Here is a 16,776-nt window from a genome sequence, read left to right on the forward strand (position 1 = left end):
ACAATATATTGATGATTGGTTTGGTTTTGGAATAATTTACATTGATTATGAATACAACTTTGTGATGATAAAATAGGATCTGTACATAGTTGCCTATAACCTGATTGATTGTTTGTGTTAATTACATAAGTTAATTATCTAATATAATATTAAAAATAACATACATTTTGTTTCTTCTGGGCATAATCTAGATGAACATGAGTTTGGATGAAAATTGTAAATGTAGGGACATTTATTCGAGACACATTTCATAAATAGATTGTTGGCCATTTCGCACATTCTACTCATTGCTGCCGATTTTGTATAGCAATACCCAACTGATGATGCTCTATCGCATTTACAAAACTCATAGGGCTGACAATCTTTCTGTGACAAACACAATCTATAGGAAGGTGGTGGAGTTATTTCGCATGTCCCTCTTGTACTATCACTATCATTTAGTTTACACTATTAAAAATGATAAGGAAAATATATTATATATATAAATAAACTAATAGACTATTAGGTTCTATAAATTGCAATTATATACTTACATAATGTCCTTTGGTAGTATCACAGGTTTGAAAAAGAGTGGAGCATGGCGTTCCAACTTCTGGCGAACAACACTTTCCTATCGGATCGGTGGAGTCCGCGCTTTTCGGTAAGCATAAGCTGCCGTTTGAGCATAGTCTGGAAGTGGAGAAGAGAGAACAGTCACCTTCTTCGAGATTTAATTGAATGCATGTCTTGTTTTCACATAGTTCGGTTTGATTGCACTGCAGGTTATAATAACATCCGCCGGGTGGCGTCGAACAAGTTCCATTCTCACAGACCATGTTATACATACAATCCTCATTGTGCGAACACTTTTCACCCCACTGTACGAATCTAGCGACTCGACACACACCAACACTGATGTCCGTTGCATTCATTTCCAAAATACAATATTCACCTTTGGTCTCATCGCAATCGTAATTAACAGTACAATTTGGTTTTTTAACGAAATTTGAACATGTTCCATCTATACATTTCAATGGTTGATAACATCTATTTCCATTTGCATTACTATTTTCAAAGATATAAGAAATATAACATTAATTTAATTTTTAATTCTCTTTGTTGTTATTTCTATGTAAATATTTACATACACATTATTACCGGTATCACATGGACCACCCAAATCTGAACATTGATTGAACAGACATGATATTAATTTAGATGAATTGTTCTTACTGTACGAAGTTATCTTGTGTGACGATGAATATATATTATCACTTGCACTTATGATATTAACTAGAATGAGAATAACAATCAACTTGACTATAAAACTATAATTATCCATATATATAAACAAAATATCTGTTACATCTAAAATAACTAACTAGATTTATTGATTATCTGTATGAACAAATGATCTTTTTAATAAATTTCATATCAAATCAAAGATAGAAAAAGTAATGATATCTAATCTATCAATACACATTTTTTATGTGAGGTGTGTTTATCATTGATTTTGATTTTTGTAAACTAAACACACTATAATAGCAATTATTATTTGTTTCATTTCAAATGAAAAATTTAGATGAAAAAAACAAGAATGTTTTTTTGTTTTTTTCTGCGTTTCTTGAAATTGATAATAAGGTTTTGATCAGATGTACTTTTTTTAATTAGCTTTTGAAGATTTGTATTATTATTATTATTGTTATCTTCCACTGCTATAAATATATATATAAATAAATGGTAATGTAAATTTAATGTTTAGGATAATGTTATAGTTTATTAATGTTTGATTGATTAAAGTCTGCTTTCGAAGACTTAGGTGTTATGCCTGAGATTATTCAGGCCGTAGAAGAATTAGATTGGATTTTACCAACACCAATCCAACAGGATTCAATTCCTTTGATTCTAGGTGGTGGTGATGTTTTAGCTGTATGTATTTTTATATTGTTTTTCTTTATTTTTCTAACTCTGTGAGATTAATATAAATTATAATGATTATTATTATTATTATTATTATTATTATTATTATTATTATTATTATTATTATTATTATTACAGGCTGCAGAAACAGGATCAGGTAAAACAGGTGCTTTCGCATTACCAATTCTCCAGATCACATATGAAACAATAAACAAGAAAGCAGCGGTGCCAATTGAGAGTGCCGAGCAGAGCGATGCAAATGATGAATCGACAGGTGGTGGTGTTCAGCAACTGGCATGGTCGCTAGAGGACAGAGACAAGGATTTGTCGATTGACGGATTGGTCTGCCAGTCGAGAGCTGCCGACTGGTCGGGTGGTCGCGCCACACGTGGTATCTCCAAAGGAAAGTACTACTACGAAGCGACGGTGAGAGACGAAGGACTGTGTCGTGTAGGTTGGGCACTGAAACGTAGCTCTCGTTCCATCGGTACCGACAAGTACAGCTGGGGTTACGGTGGAACCGGAAAGAAGTCACACGAAGGTAAATTCGAAACCTACGGACAACCGTTTGCAAACAACGATGTAATCGGATGTTATATAGATTTGGACGAAGGTTCGATTGGATTCACAAAGAATGGCAACGATTTCGGTGAAGCCTATCATTTGAACACACCAAAGGGTGCAATCTTCTATCCAGCTCTACTTTTAAAGAATGCAGAGATTTCCTTTAGTTTTACAACCATGAAGCATCAGCTGAAAGGATACAAACCAATTGGTGAAGCGGAGCTCGAGAAAGATGCTGCCCCAACAACCACTGCAGCACAATCCAACAACAAAAAAGGTGGAAACAATAACAACAAGAAAGATGGAAACAACAAGAAACAAAAATAATCAAAATGAAAATAATAATAACAATATACCGGAAATGTAAGTTTGTTCAAAATGTTTTCATTTTATTTTCAATATCATTACTGATATTATTCAATTATAGTCGTAAACCATTATCATTAATTATTGAACCAGTTAGAGAGTTGGCCGATCAAACATATAGCGCAATTCTCAATTTTTCGAAATATTTGACAGAGCCAAAGATTGAAGCAGTCTTATGTCTTGGTGGTGAAAAGAATAATAAGGATTTCAGAAAACAGTGTGATATTGTTGTTGGAACACCAGGTATTTTAGAGAAATTAGTAAAAGAGGATCAATTGGATCTATCAGCCATCAGATTCTTTGTATTGGACGAAGCCGATCGTCTTATCAAAGATAATCTACCCATTCTAAACTATATTTACAACAGACTACCAAAGACAGGACTACAAGTACTGCTTTTCTCTGCCACACTTCACTCTGATCAAGTCATTCGTTATGCCGAACAAATCACAAAGAATCCAACTTGGGTAGATCTAAAAGGAAAAGATTTCATACCAGATGTAAATATTAACAACAACAACAATAATAATATTATTATTATTAATATTTTACTAATATCTTTTAAATTATCTATATAGTTAATTACACATTCATATATTAAAGCAGATCCAACTAAATTCGAAGATTGGAAAGATGTAAATCATAGATTTACAACTGATGGAATTCATAATAACGATGTTAAACAATCAGAGACAAAACTAAAGACTGACGAACAAAAGTCACAGGCTGTGAAGCTGCTGAAGCCAAGTTTGCTAGTCAAGTGTATTCGTGCTTTCAAAATGGATCAAGCATTGATTTTCGCTAGAACCAGACTGGATTGTGACAATCTTCATAGATATTTGATAGAGGTTGGCGGTGGTAAGAGTGCACTAGAGAATGAATTCAGCTCGGTTTGTCTGCACGGAGACAAGGGAACAGCGCTGAGAAAAGAGAATCTCGAGAAGTTCAAGTCGGGCGAAGTGAAATACCTAATCTGTACGGATGTGGCATCACGTGGTATCGACGTACAAGGTCTGCCATTTGTCATTAACTATACGCTGCCCGACACCTTTGAAGACTATATCCATCGAGTTGGGCGTGTTGGACGTGCCGACCGCATAGGATTGGCGATATCGATTGTCTCGCCCTACCAAGAGAAGGTTTGGTTCCACACCTGTCGTGACAAAGGACGTGGTTGCTACAACACTAAGCTCACTCAAGACGGTGGATGTTCAGTGTGGTACGATGAGCCCGAGTTGTTCAAGCCAATCGCAGAGACACTGTCGCCAATGGAACTAGATGAAAATTTCAGTTTGGGTGGTGAAGTTGTCAATTTCGGAAAGTTTGCAAAGGAGCGTGCCTCCACCGTGGAATACAAAGCCCACACCGATCAATTGGCACCTCGTGTAATAGAACTAGCAAGACTTGAAGAGAACATACAAATCGATTTCCTATCACTACCAAAAAAGTTAGCAAATTCTAATAAAGCAGTATAAAATAATTATTTCTTTTTTTTAGATTTTAAAACTATTTTTCTTTATTTTTTAACTTTGAAAGATATTTATTGTCAAAATCTTTTGAAGAACAGAAAAAATTTGTGAAAAAGAGCCACAACCACTATCTTTGAAAGATATCAATTAATCCCCCACCTCAAACTTTAACATTTAGGTTTCCAATAACATTAAATTAGATAGCATTTCACACACTTAAATGGGTTGAAATAAAATACAGTGGAAAGTTCTACTAAAATTAAAGTTCTTTAATGATTGATTTGATTCATAAGCAGAACCATTTTATTATTTTATTTTTTTACAGTAAATTACAATTCTTAGTATTATTTATTTCTATATAACTTTAAATATATATAAATATAAAATGATTTGTGATGAAACTGTTGTTGGAGAGTTCATTGTAAGAACTATATTACACTATAGATGTTTGAATTGTTTAAATAAAAGATGGAGTTCCTATGATAACGTTTCGTTGTGTAGTTTATGTAAGGAAGAAGGAACTCTTGTTGAGTCTGGCAAAAGAATGTCGAAAAGTGCAAGATACAGAAGAAACCTAAAATTGAGAAAGCAAGGATTACTTGATGGAAATGGAGTTCCAACACCCAAGCCAAAGAATCCACCAAAGCCAAAGAAAGAACCTGTGATTCCATCCTATATCTATGTATGCGTTCATTGCGATGAAAACAAGAAATGGAAAGATCAAAAAGAGTCATCAAAGTGCGACAATTGTTATAGGGAAGCATTGAAGGAAGGAATTGGTAAATTCAAGTGTGAATGTGGTCATTCTTTCAATGGTTACATTCGTCAGGGAGTTGGATCAATGTGCTATAAATGCAGTAACATTGTGATGCCAGAGACAATCATTCCTACCAGACCTATGAATAGAAGACGTAAATCGAAAAAGACTCATAGCTGTCAGGTTTGTAATGGTCACTCTCCATGTCCTCTCAAAGCAAGCATTGGAACCAAAGCTGTTGAAAAAGGGGAAAACAAGAAATCAAAGAAGAAGAAGAAATAGAAAATAGAAAATAATTGAACATCAAAATAGATTTATAGATCAATATGTACAAGAATAAAAGTATAAAGTAAATTTAATTAGATTTTAAATTTCTTTTTCTCAAAATTGCAAATTTAATGTGATAAAATAATGAAATTCACCAACAAACTTAAGAAACTATTGATCTTAGATTGTCAATTTCAATCTATTATCTTTTGATATATTAACATCTCTAGTTTTGAAATATAAATTATTTTATTTATTTTTAATAAATGAGATTATGCAGCATTTACTGAATGATCATAAACATTTAGTTTTGTTAATACATCAATTGCACTTTGAATTGCTGGATCCAATGATTCATAATAACTCTCCCATCCATGATCACTGATTTCTGGAAGATCATAATTAATTTGCAATTCTGAATCCACCGATCGAATGAATGAATCAATTGGATCAACCAAAGAATCGAGGAGAGTGTCATTGACTGTGACAGTACCATCATCTGCGGTGGTTCCTGTTAAAGATAAATCTTTATCATATTTATCAATAACTTTTCTTAACATTGGGGTGACTCTTTTTACCAATGATAGACCATAGAGACCGGTTCCGAGGATTATTGATGATGATGCTGCTGAACAACCTGCATCTGATAAAACTGAAAACAAACCAGTGATACAATTATCAACTTCTCTCATATCCATATCGGTTAGATTGATTGAGTTATCGGACCAATCTGCTTCGGTAGTTTGGTTGAAAAGTTCATAGTTTTGATTGTCTTTGGTCAAGATGTAGAACAATGGGAATAGTTGATATACTTGACGTCTTGTTGTCTTATCAATAATCCATGGAACAAAGTTTTGGAATGAAATCAACACTTCAGTTGCATCTTTTTTCAACCTGTTTGTTGTTTCTCTGAGGAATTCACCAATCACTGAAAATACTCTCTTCTGATCGAATCCTTCATCATATCTTTTGACAAATAGACCTTCTCCAATGTAAACCAATGATGGATCAAAACTCTCAAGACTCTCCAAATTCTTTCCATTGAAAATTCCATAAGCCAAAATTGCAACATGACAAGCACAGAACATTGAATTTGCAAACTTGATAAAGATGGCATCATCTTGAACAAAGGCAAAATCTGGAATCAATGCAATTGATTCTTTTCCAAATGGTCTGGCAATCACTTGGTAGGCATTATCTGGTGGAATTATTTGATTGTTTGGTGTTTCAAGTGCAAATTTAATGATGATTTCAATTAATCTATTGATTAAGACATCGAATCCACCAAGTTGATTACTGACACGGGTTAACATTGGAAGGAAACTATTTGTTGGTACTTTTTTGATTCGGTTAATAGTTCCAGAGATAGCCTCGGAAATACATCCTCTGGTGATGTGATTGTTGGAGAGGTGCATCATTGAATAGATTGCCAATTGAGTATAGACATAGAGACCCAACAGATCATTTGAAAGAATACCACTTGGTTGGAGTAAATCCAATTTAGTTTTCAATTCATTGAAACGATATGAGTTGAACTCGTCAAGGTTATCGATGTTACTGTTTGCAAGACGAATAGATTCTGTGGCCCATTGTTGAGTTCTCTTGGCATCGGTAAGATAAGTACGAACACTGGTATTGAATGTACCAGCATTATAGATATATGGAAGAATCTTTGGAACCAACTCTTTCAAAGCAATATGATACAACATCATTGTAATTCTGATGAAGACATTACTTTGATTGAGAGTTGACATTCGATCTTCAACGATTCCACCTCTAATTGAAGACTTGTATTGACTATCTTGGTGATAGATTGCTTGCAATAACCAAAGTGGAGAATAAGATTTGAAAAAAGATGAAATCTCTGGGTCTTGAATGATTTCTACCAGGTCGGCATTTAAAACTGGTTTACTGGTCAAACCAAGGGTTGCCAAAGCAAGATCACTTTGGAAATTATTGATAATATCAACAAAATATTGTTCGGCTCTCTCTTTGACAAAATCAGTCTTGGTAATTGGGTCAAAAGTTGACAATGCAAGGAAATCTGGTACTTTCAAAGTTGATGGGTCTATTTTCAAAATATCTGGGAATTGAGTCTTAATCTTATTGGTTCTCCATGCTCCAAAAGTTGAAACAGAGTCTCCTCCTCCTTTTTTTACTGACATCTTTTATTTTATTATATTTGTTAAAGTTAAAATAATAATAAGAATAATTAATAAAAAAGAAACTTATATTGATTGTCGACAAAATTTTATAAATAATAAAATAATTATTTAAATAAAGATATTATTTTTCAGAAATATTGTGTTCTCCACTGTTGTTGGTATGAAATGAACAAAGATTTTGAAAATCACAGTTGTGCGAGATTGATGCAATGTTTTCATGGAATAAAAAAAATCTGCAAAACATTCTTCATAAAAATGGTTAGTTTTTTTGGTGAGCACACAAAATCTATTTATCGTTTGCAAGAACGAAAATTTTTTTTGACAACGAACAAATAATTCGACTAATCATTTTGTTTGCAGATTTTAATCACAAAACGAAACATAATTATTTGTAAGTTGTCAAAAAAAAATTTTGTTTCGTTTTATGATTAAAATCTGCAAACAAGATAGTTTTGTTTTGCTCAAAGAATTATTTGTGCAAACACTGAAAAAAAGAATATTCATTGAAGGTGTTCAATACATCAAAAAAGATTTTTCAAAATAAATAAATTTATTTTTTCCTTTTTTTTAAAAAAGGGTTTGATTTTCTTTGTTTATAAAGGAAATTTTGTCAAGAACAACCTATTATAATTAATTTATTAAGAAAGAATGACATCTTTTATTCAAGATTATAAAACATGGAGAGTTAATTTGATGAAAACAAATGGAAGTGGAGCTGGAAACACAAGTTACATCCCCTCACTTACACCTGCCAACTTTATGTTACGGAGTACTTTCAAAGTGGTTGATGGAGTCAAACAAGATGTGGTAAAAGAAGAATCGGAATCGTATTTCGCCAGAATTCTATTGTATCATTTAAGTGATGATGGTTTGGCAGTGTTGAAGGTTTCAAGACCGACCCTGGATGATGACATTTCCAAAATTCTCCAAAGTGATTCTGGATTTGTAGCTAAGATCACCAAATATGCCAAACTTTGGTTACTTGGTAGTATCTTTCAACAAAAGAGCAATGATAAATCAATTCCGTGTGAAGTGAAAGGAGATGTTGTCCAAGCTGAATTTAAACAGATCCAGTCAGACCCACTTATTTTAAGCCTCAAGATGAGATTGGCATTTTTGGCAATTTGTAGAAAAGCACCAGAGTTCCTTCCATATGCATATCAGGTAGACAGTCTCCAATTGGTCAGCAAAGTAAGAACCTATCTTTTGGATGATACCTATAAAAACAATTGGGTTAGATCCAACTTTGACCGTTTGAAGAGTAAAATGAATGATAATACCGCCAAGGATGATGAAGTTTTCAATGAACTCAAGACCAAATTGGATATTTTGGATCCATCATACAGTCTCTCCAATGAAATAACCAATACCTATTACTCTTCATTATTGGTACTATTTGGATCTATCAGTCTTAAGGACACACCTGCCACCAGACTGCTATTCAAGAGAATGACTCAAGACGCACTTCAAAAGATTGAAGCCAATCCGAAACATGAATGGTATGAAACTGTGGTTTGGGCGAAGAAACAATTTCAAGGAAATATCGCAAGTATGGCAAATCAAATATCACGTGCTATGATGGAGTCTCTATCAGGCTCTCAATGGAGACTTGGAGGTGCGTCTGTCGATAATATTTTGACTTTGGAAAACGCAAGATATATTGGAAAGCTTCAAAAGATCGCAAATGCTTCAGGAGTATCTCTTTCAAGAGAAGCATACGAAAAATTCAAAAACAATAAGAATTTCTTCAGAATGTCTTCTGCAATATTCTTAATGTGTAATGCTGCTGGTATCTATGCTGCTTTCAGATCTTGGGACAAATTAACCACTGTCGAAAAAGTGTTGACTTGGGTCAATGTTGGTTTATCAGGTGTAGATGTTATCACTTCATTGGTAGAGCTTTTCGCTCCATATAAGATTACCGATGGTATTCTTACCAAAAGAAATGTATTCACTTGGATTGGAAGTAAGTTTAAGAAATTAACTCCTTCAAGAGTTACACCATACAGAGCAGCTAATCTGGCCAGAAATACATCCAAATGGTCGAAATACATGAAACCTGTTAAGGTCCTCAGAGCAGTTTCTGTTGTTTTGATCGTAGTATCGATGGGATTCACAATATATGATATCGTAACCGCAGTCAATGATCAAGACTGGGGTATGTTAACACTTTCAGTTGCCGAATTTGCATTGGAACTTGGTCTTTTAATAGCTACTGTCATTACTGGTAAGTTACTATTATTGAATAATTTAATATTTTAGTTAACTAATATTTAATATTTTATCAATACAATATTATTATATCTTTATTAGCAACTGGTAAGTTAGTTTATTTAATCTTTTATCAACTTCTTTTCCAATTTCATTTTATTAATTTGTTGTTTTGTTTTCTTTTTTTTCACAATAGCATGGACAGGACCTATTTGTTTGGCTCTTACCGTTGCATTGGTGGTTGTCGGTGTCATGAAAATGTTTTGGGAAGATATTAAACAATTCTTTGTTAATACCTACAATACTATTCATGATTTCTTTAATGATCTATTCAATGGATCTCCAACCGGGAGATACGTAAGATCTGTTCAATCACAATACCAATTAACAACCGCTGAGTACCTTGCCAAGTGGAAAGAGTTAAACAACGTTAAACCCAATAGTGACGCTGATCAGTTGATCACCGCAATGATGAACATGGCTCGCGCCAATGAAAAATAAAAATAAATATGAAATTCAAAATGTTCCGAAGAGTTTTTCAAAAAAAAAAAAAAAAAAAATTTTTTTTTTTTGAAATGATTTTGATGTTAACAGATTTTTTTAAATTAAACAAAATTAACATATATTTGTTAAACTACAAAAAAACAGATAATTAAATAATGTCAACTGAACAAAAGAAATGGAAGATGGGTGGTGATAAACCAATTAGAGTATACGTAGATGGTTGTTTTGATGTAGGTATTTTCACTAATAATAATGATGTGAGATATTAGATTATTTATTTGATTTTTTTATTATTATTATTATATGTTGTGTTGTATTCTTTTTAGTTGATGCATTTCGGTCATGCCAATGCCATGAGACAAGCAAGAGAGTTGGGTGATATTTTGGTTGTCGGTGTTCACACTGACGCGGAAATCGCTAGAAACAAAGGTCCACCAGTCATGAATGAACAAGAGCGTTATAAGGCTGTACGTGCCTGTAAGTGGGCCGATGAAGTTGCTGAAGGTGCACCATACACTGCCACTGTCGAACTTCTCAAGCAATTAAACTGTGACTTTTGTGTACACGGTGAGGATATCTCTGTCGGTGCCGATGGTAAAGATGTCTACGAAACCATTAAGAACTCTGGAATGTTTAGGTAGGTTGCTTTGATCGATATCTTTTTTTATTTGTTAAAAACAACAAACAACTAGATCTTGTACTTACTTTAATCGATAAATTATAATAATAATAATCATATCAGATATATCAAGAGAACTGAAGGTGTTTCAACTACAGAGTTGGTAGGTCGTATGTTGTTGTTGACAAAGGATCATCTCCAAGGTGTCAACACTGTTTCCAATCCATTGAATGCCGTCAACACCAAAGATCTCCACAGAATCTCACCATACACTAGTTTGTCACACTTTTTACCAACCACCAGAAAGATCGTTCAATTCTCTGAAGGAAAGTCACCAAAGCCAAACGACAAAATCGTCTATATGGATGGTGGTTTCGATGTATTCCATGTAGGTCACACCGAAGCTTTGAGACAAGCCAAGGAATTGGGTGATTTCCTCATTGTCGGTGTTCACGATGATGCCGTCGTCAACGAACAAAAGGGTTCAAACTTCCCCATTATGAATCTTCACGAACGTGTACTTAGTGTATTATCTTGCAGAGTATGTAAAATATAATAATAATCATCATCATCAACCTAAAAAGTAATAATCAATGCTAACAGAGATAAATAATTAAACTATATATATATATATAGTATGTAGATGAAGTAGTTATTGGAGCACCATTCAACGTTACAAAGGAAATGATTGAAGGATTACATATTAATACAGTTGTACACGGTGACGACCCAGTCATCTCTAGAGATGGTTTGGACCCATACAAAGTTCCAAAGGAATTGGGAATCTACAAAGAAATTAAGCACACAGAAGGTCTCACAACCACTGACATCATTCGTAGAATCATCGACAATCGTATTCAATTCGAAGCAAGAAACAAAAAGAAGGAACAAAAAGAAGTTACTTTTATTCAAAACAATTAAACTGATTTGCATTGTCAGTATTACACTCCCAAATCTCCTGCTTTTTTTACAATGACAATAGATACTCTTTAACATATTAAATAAAATTTAATTAACCAATCTGTTAAAGAGTGAGTAATTTATATACAAATTTATTATTATTATTAATTTAAAGTTATTATTGAATTGAACTGGTCATGTTTGGTTTGATATTGGAATTTCCAAGATAATAAATAAGTCTGGCGGCGATTCGAGCCTGTTGAACAGTACCTAAAAAAGTATATTCATCGAGCACCACATCGCTGGGTGTGTGGTATCGTGTGGATAGATAGGTGATAAGTATACGCTGGTAGTATTCGATCGATTGGTTGATAAAATGTTGACCTATAGAAAGTGTAGTAGCTGGTATGCCACTTTGTAAGAATGGAAATTCGTCAGTTCTATACAAAAAGTCGAGATTTGGAAATATATCTTGAGAAACCGTCATATTTTCGTCGGCAGCCGATACATTGAGCACTTGGTCGAGTTGCTTTGAGAATCCAAAACCTAGAGAAACGACATCGGTTGTTTCATTATAAACGTTGGCAGTGTCGAAATTGACCATTGCAACGATACTACTTTGATTGGCGACCACACGTGGAAGATGATTCAAAAAATATTGTGAACCGAGGAATCCATACTCCTCGCCTGTCACACTAATAAAAAGGACAGTACGCTCGAATGTGGCTATCGGTCCCACTTGTGAGAAGGTTGGCGTAGAGGCTATTTTCTGGTATAATCCAAGTGCCGTTGCAACTTCCATCAATATCGAAACACCTGCTGCATTGTCAACTGCTCCATGGAAGATCTGTGTCTTACCACCAACATTAAGAGTTCCAAGATGGTCATGATGAGCCATCATTACTACTACTTCACTTGGATTCTTAGTTCCTACAAATCCACCAATTACCGTTTGACTGTCTTTAACTGTACCATTTATCTATTATGAATATAATTGTTGAAAAAAAGATTAACTTAATCACATTTTCATTTCAAAGATATAATGATTATTAAACATACATTAAAAGTTACAGAATACTTATTCTTTAATTGGATTGGCTGGAATGATTTGGAATTGGCAGCTATTTCCCATTGGGCAAGAGTAGCGCCTGCATCCGCGGCCAATTGAACAGAATTGGGATAGGACAACCAACCTTTAACCTGTAGTGGATTCTTATAAACTGTTTCACTAAGGACAATCTGTTGGATCGCATATTGCTGGACCAATGGATCCCATGGCACAACCTTTAGAGTGGTTGTGTTACTATAGATAAATAATAGACCAGCACATCCATGTTGTCTAGCAAACTCATATTTGACTGTAGCTCTTCCATAATTATTACTGAATGTACTGGGATTATCTGAAAATGCTACAGCTATCTTGTCTTTTACATCGACGTTTTTGTAGTCATTCCAATCGTGCTCTGGTGCTACAATACCATATCCTACAAATACCATTGGAATAGAATCTAAACTGACTGATTCTTGACGAAGTTCGGTGGAAAGTGTATAATTTACAAGAAAAGTGTAATCAGTTGAATCTATCTTGAGCTGTGGGTTTTCCAACTTGAAAGAATAGATTGGAACCTTTTGAATATAGGAATCGTTGTCACCATGCGGTTCCAATCCAATCGTTTGAAATACAGTTTGTACAAAGTCAACGGCCATTTGCTCACCAAGAGTGCCTGGCTCTCTGCCTTGAAAGACATCGGACGACAGTTTGATCGTATTTTCTCTTATTCTATTCGATTTTATATTATCTAATACCCAGAGAGGTAATTTATTATTTTCATAGCTTGTATTTTCATTATTATCATTACCAGCTGAATCTATTGAAAAATAAAAATAGTTAATTTACGAATGTTTTAAAACATAATTTTTAAATTATTAATCTAATTACTTACGATCTAAAGAATTGGAAAGAGAAATTGATAGTAAAATTACAGAGAAAAGCAATGCTAATATTCCAATCACCAGTCCAGATCCTCTCATACACCTTGGTGAATATATATATTGTAACATTGAAGTAGATTGACTATTATTTTCCATTTTAAAAAAAAAAAAAAACTTTAGAATAAATGATAATAATAAAATATTTTGATGATGTGGAAACAACAGACAACAAACAAAACAATTAGATTTTGACCGGTCCAATTATTATGACATTAGAAACAACATCATCCAAAAGTAAAAAAATTAATTATAATATATAATTATTTGGATTGAAATTAATAATACAGTTATTAATTTGATTCAAATTCAGATAACCTTTTGATTTCTAAAATGTATGATGAGTAGTAATATGAATATTTAATTGTGTGCGTGTGTCAATTGAGTGGACGGTCAACAAAAATTTAAATTAAAAAAAGTCCACAAAACTAAAGTGTTGTTACAATGGATTAAGGATATATTAAAATGTTAAACTTGGCTAGACTCCAAGATATTTATTTGATTTTTGAATGGATAGTGTAAATTAAAATGAAATAAATGATGATTGTTGTGAATTCTAAATTGATTAAAATATATATATTCGATTGAGGATCATCAAAATAAAATGTTATTATACATGTGAATTTGTTATTCCAACAATTTTTTATTTTGTTGTTGATCAATGGCAATGTTTTGAGTTTCTTCTTTTTCTTTTTCTTTTGTTTTATTTTTTTTTAAAAAAAAAATCATAGTTATAAATAGAGAGATTAGGAGGTAATTCAACTTGAAAAACATCAGGTTATTAACTATCCATCATCAAATGTACACTGATAAATCTAAACTCCATCTACAAGTGGTGAGTAGCTTCCACTCTTGAGAGTGGTTTGTTATATGTATGTGGAGTGTTGTGTTAGTTGTGGTTATTGTTATTTTTTTCTCCACGTGTGTGTTGTGTTGATAATCGAAATTAGTTAATATATTAATTTGATTGGGTATATATGTATAAATGGTAAGTTCAAAACCAACTATATAATAACCTCTAAAGTATAAATATAAATTGTTTGCTCTCCTTTGTGTTACATTGTTGTTGTTGTTGCTGTTGTTGTTTTAACCAAATATACATAAATTTAATGAGTTTGTAAAAGTGTGATGTTTATGTGATGTGTATATATGTGTGTTAACCATTATTATTGTTATTATTATTATTATTATTATTATTATTATTATTATTATTATTGAAATTGATTGTTGACAATGATGAATACAATATTTGCTATTTATACATAACAACAATAAATATTAATTATGATAATTTTAGAATAAACCTATAGTGTACTCTACTTTAGTATAAATGTTTATTTTTAATATTATAAAGAGTTGTTATTTTGGTCATTTCATCATCATCATCATTGTTATTGTCTATATTTGATATTATATGTATATGACAGTTGCAGGTAAGAGTATCAAAATACTTGACTCAAATAACAAATAGTTTCGATGAATACAAACTTTGGTCTATTTCTCGTTTCTCTAGAAACAAGAGTGTCTAGAAATGATTGTGATTGATCGTTGTCATTGTTTGACTCCTCCAATTCTATCTCTTGAGATCTATTCATCTGTTTTTTTTAAATTTTAAAACCTATAATGAAAATGAAGGAGTTATATTTTACTTAGATGAAACTAAACTCCTTTGTGAAGTGATATTTAACTATATATAAGACAGTTATATGAGTAATACTAATATTAAAGTTCAAAAAATCTGATAATATTTTTTCTTAATTTTTAAAAAATTTTAAATTAAAAATCTTTTTTTTTTTTTTTTGGTTCGATGATGAGATTTATCTGATATTAATTCTCAAGGTATTTGAACAGATAATGTAATACAAGAATATTTATTTTAAATGAATAATTGCATGAAATATAATATGTCTGACCAAATAGAGTTGGGAAAAACCTAAAGAAGTTTAAATTGTTGCGTTGAAAGATATCATAGATTTTTCTTTTATTAGCTATAAATGATTATAAATTCTTTAGATTAAGTTACTATATCAAAGTTATAATGAAAGCACCTTTACATAATAAAAAAAATTGATTTTTGAAAAAAAAAACAAAAAAAAAACAAAAAAATACGATTTGGTCAATGAAAAAAAGTGATCATTTTTTGTAATTTATCTATTTATTATTATTTAAATTTATAACAACAATGGAGACAGAGTTGAATCAACAAGAAATCGATCAAATTAGAAAAGCAACTATTGCTAGACAACAATTGATTGCTGCAACTGAGTTTATGTAGGTCAATCAAAAAACTATCTAGATCAAATATCATTTCGCTCTCTATCTCAAACTAGTGGAACGCGATTTACATATGTCACATACAACTTTATGTTATAAATCATAGTATATCAATGATATTCGATAATATCAAGATATTATCAAAAGAGAGATAGATTATCTAGAAGAAAAACAGTCAAATCGATTGGTTTGGATAAATCAATCAGGGAATCAATCATTAAAATAATATAAAACAGAGATCGATATTACAACTACATTAATATAACAGATGATATGATATATATGTATGATATTAAAACGCGCATGCGATACAAACAAAGAGTAGTTAACATAAAGCAGCAATGGAAAGAAAAGAAAGAGAAGAAGACGATATTTTCATATAATCTTAATATTTGATTATTAATACATTTTTATCGATATCTATCCTATCTATCTATCAATTCAATATAGATACACAGCTAAATACTTAAAGGTTGCAGGTGGTGCACCAGATTACATTAGATATGAAAGATTCCCACATACAATTAGAATTTTCAGAGAGACTGGTTTCGCAATGAACCCAATCGATAAAGTAAACAGAATGAGATCCGGTGAGATTCAATGCATTGGTCCACAGACCGTTGTAGCTAACGAAGGTTTTGAAATTAACCCAAGAAAATATTACTCTGAATGGGATATCGATTACAGACAATTCGCTCAACACTTGAAAGAATTCTCAAATTAAATAACAACAACAACAACCAATAAATTCAACAATAAAATATAAATTATAGAATATAGATCGATAGCATA

General features: G+C 32.2%; 8 protein-coding genes across 8 annotated transcripts; 5 read left to right on the plus strand and 3 right to left on the minus strand.

Annotated features, from left to right (window-relative positions):
- Positions 1-130: 130 nt before the first annotated feature.
- On the minus strand, positions 131-1,462 carry PPL_07250 (uncharacterized protein; the record flags this gene model as incomplete). The annotated part of the gene is made up of 5 exons (XM_020578088.1): positions 131-138; positions 165-447; positions 885-1,044; positions 1,128-1,299; positions 1,459-1,462. 5 exons carry the CDS (start codon positions 1,460-1,462, stop codon positions 131-133), a joined length of 627 nt encoding a protein of 208 aa, XP_020432536.1.
- Positions 1,463-1,716: 254 nt separating this feature from the next.
- ddx1 (putative RNA helicase) lies at positions 1,717-4,304 on the plus strand (the record flags this gene model as incomplete). The annotated part of the gene is made up of 6 exons (XM_020578089.1): positions 1,717-1,719; positions 1,780-1,908; positions 2,038-2,440; positions 2,501-2,645; positions 2,891-3,329; positions 3,408-4,304. 6 exons carry the CDS (start codon positions 1,717-1,719, stop codon positions 4,302-4,304), a joined length of 2,016 nt encoding a protein of 671 aa, XP_020432537.1.
- A 379-nt stretch (positions 4,305-4,683) lies between these two features.
- Positions 4,684-5,337, plus strand: PPL_07252 (uncharacterized protein; the record flags this gene model as incomplete). The annotated part of the gene is made up of 1 exon (XM_020578090.1): positions 4,684-5,337. The coding sequence occupies one exon, from the start codon at positions 4,684-4,686 to the stop codon at positions 5,335-5,337; it is 654 nt and encodes a 217-aa protein (XP_020432538.1).
- A 257-nt stretch (positions 5,338-5,594) lies between these two features.
- PPL_07253 (uncharacterized protein) lies at positions 5,595-7,487 on the minus strand (the record flags this gene model as incomplete). The annotated part of the gene is made up of 1 exon (XM_020578091.1): positions 5,595-7,487. The coding sequence occupies one exon, from the start codon at positions 7,485-7,487 to the stop codon at positions 5,595-5,597; it is 1,893 nt and encodes a 630-aa protein (XP_020432539.1).
- A 648-nt stretch (positions 7,488-8,135) lies between these two features.
- Positions 8,136-10,199, plus strand: PPL_07254 (uncharacterized protein; the record flags this gene model as incomplete). Its single annotated transcript, XM_020578092.1, has 2 exons — positions 8,136-9,714; positions 9,895-10,199. 2 exons carry the CDS (start codon positions 8,136-8,138, stop codon positions 10,197-10,199), a joined length of 1,884 nt encoding a protein of 627 aa, XP_020432540.1.
- Positions 10,200-10,357: 158 nt separating this feature from the next.
- Positions 10,358-11,742, plus strand: pctA (phosphoethanolamine-cytidyltransferase; the record flags this gene model as incomplete). Its single annotated transcript, XM_020578093.1, has 4 exons — positions 10,358-10,459; positions 10,529-10,839; positions 10,945-11,362; positions 11,458-11,742. 4 exons carry the CDS (start codon positions 10,358-10,360, stop codon positions 11,740-11,742), a joined length of 1,116 nt encoding a protein of 371 aa, XP_020432541.1.
- A 157-nt stretch (positions 11,743-11,899) lies between these two features.
- Positions 11,900-13,809, minus strand: PPL_07256 (putative Glutamate carboxypeptidase II; the record flags this gene model as incomplete). Its single annotated transcript, XM_020578094.1, has 3 exons — positions 11,900-12,700; positions 12,781-13,589; positions 13,665-13,809. 3 exons carry the CDS (start codon positions 13,807-13,809, stop codon positions 11,900-11,902), a joined length of 1,755 nt encoding a protein of 584 aa, XP_020432542.1.
- A 2,083-nt stretch (positions 13,810-15,892) lies between these two features.
- PPL_07257 (uncharacterized protein) lies at positions 15,893-16,708 on the plus strand (the record flags this gene model as incomplete). Its single annotated transcript, XM_020578095.1, has 2 exons — positions 15,893-15,981; positions 16,435-16,708. The coding sequence occupies 2 exons, from the start codon at positions 15,893-15,895 to the stop codon at positions 16,706-16,708; spliced, it is 363 nt and encodes a 120-aa protein (XP_020432543.1).
- Positions 16,709-16,776: the final 68 nt, after the last annotated feature.

The sequence above is a fragment of the Heterostelium album genome, assembly GCF_000004825.1.
Source record: "Heterostelium album PN500 unplaced genomic scaffold PPL_scaffold6, whole genome shotgun sequence".
In the NCBI taxonomy this organism is placed as follows: domain Eukaryota; phylum Evosea; class Eumycetozoa; order Acytosteliales; family Acytosteliaceae; genus Heterostelium; species Heterostelium album.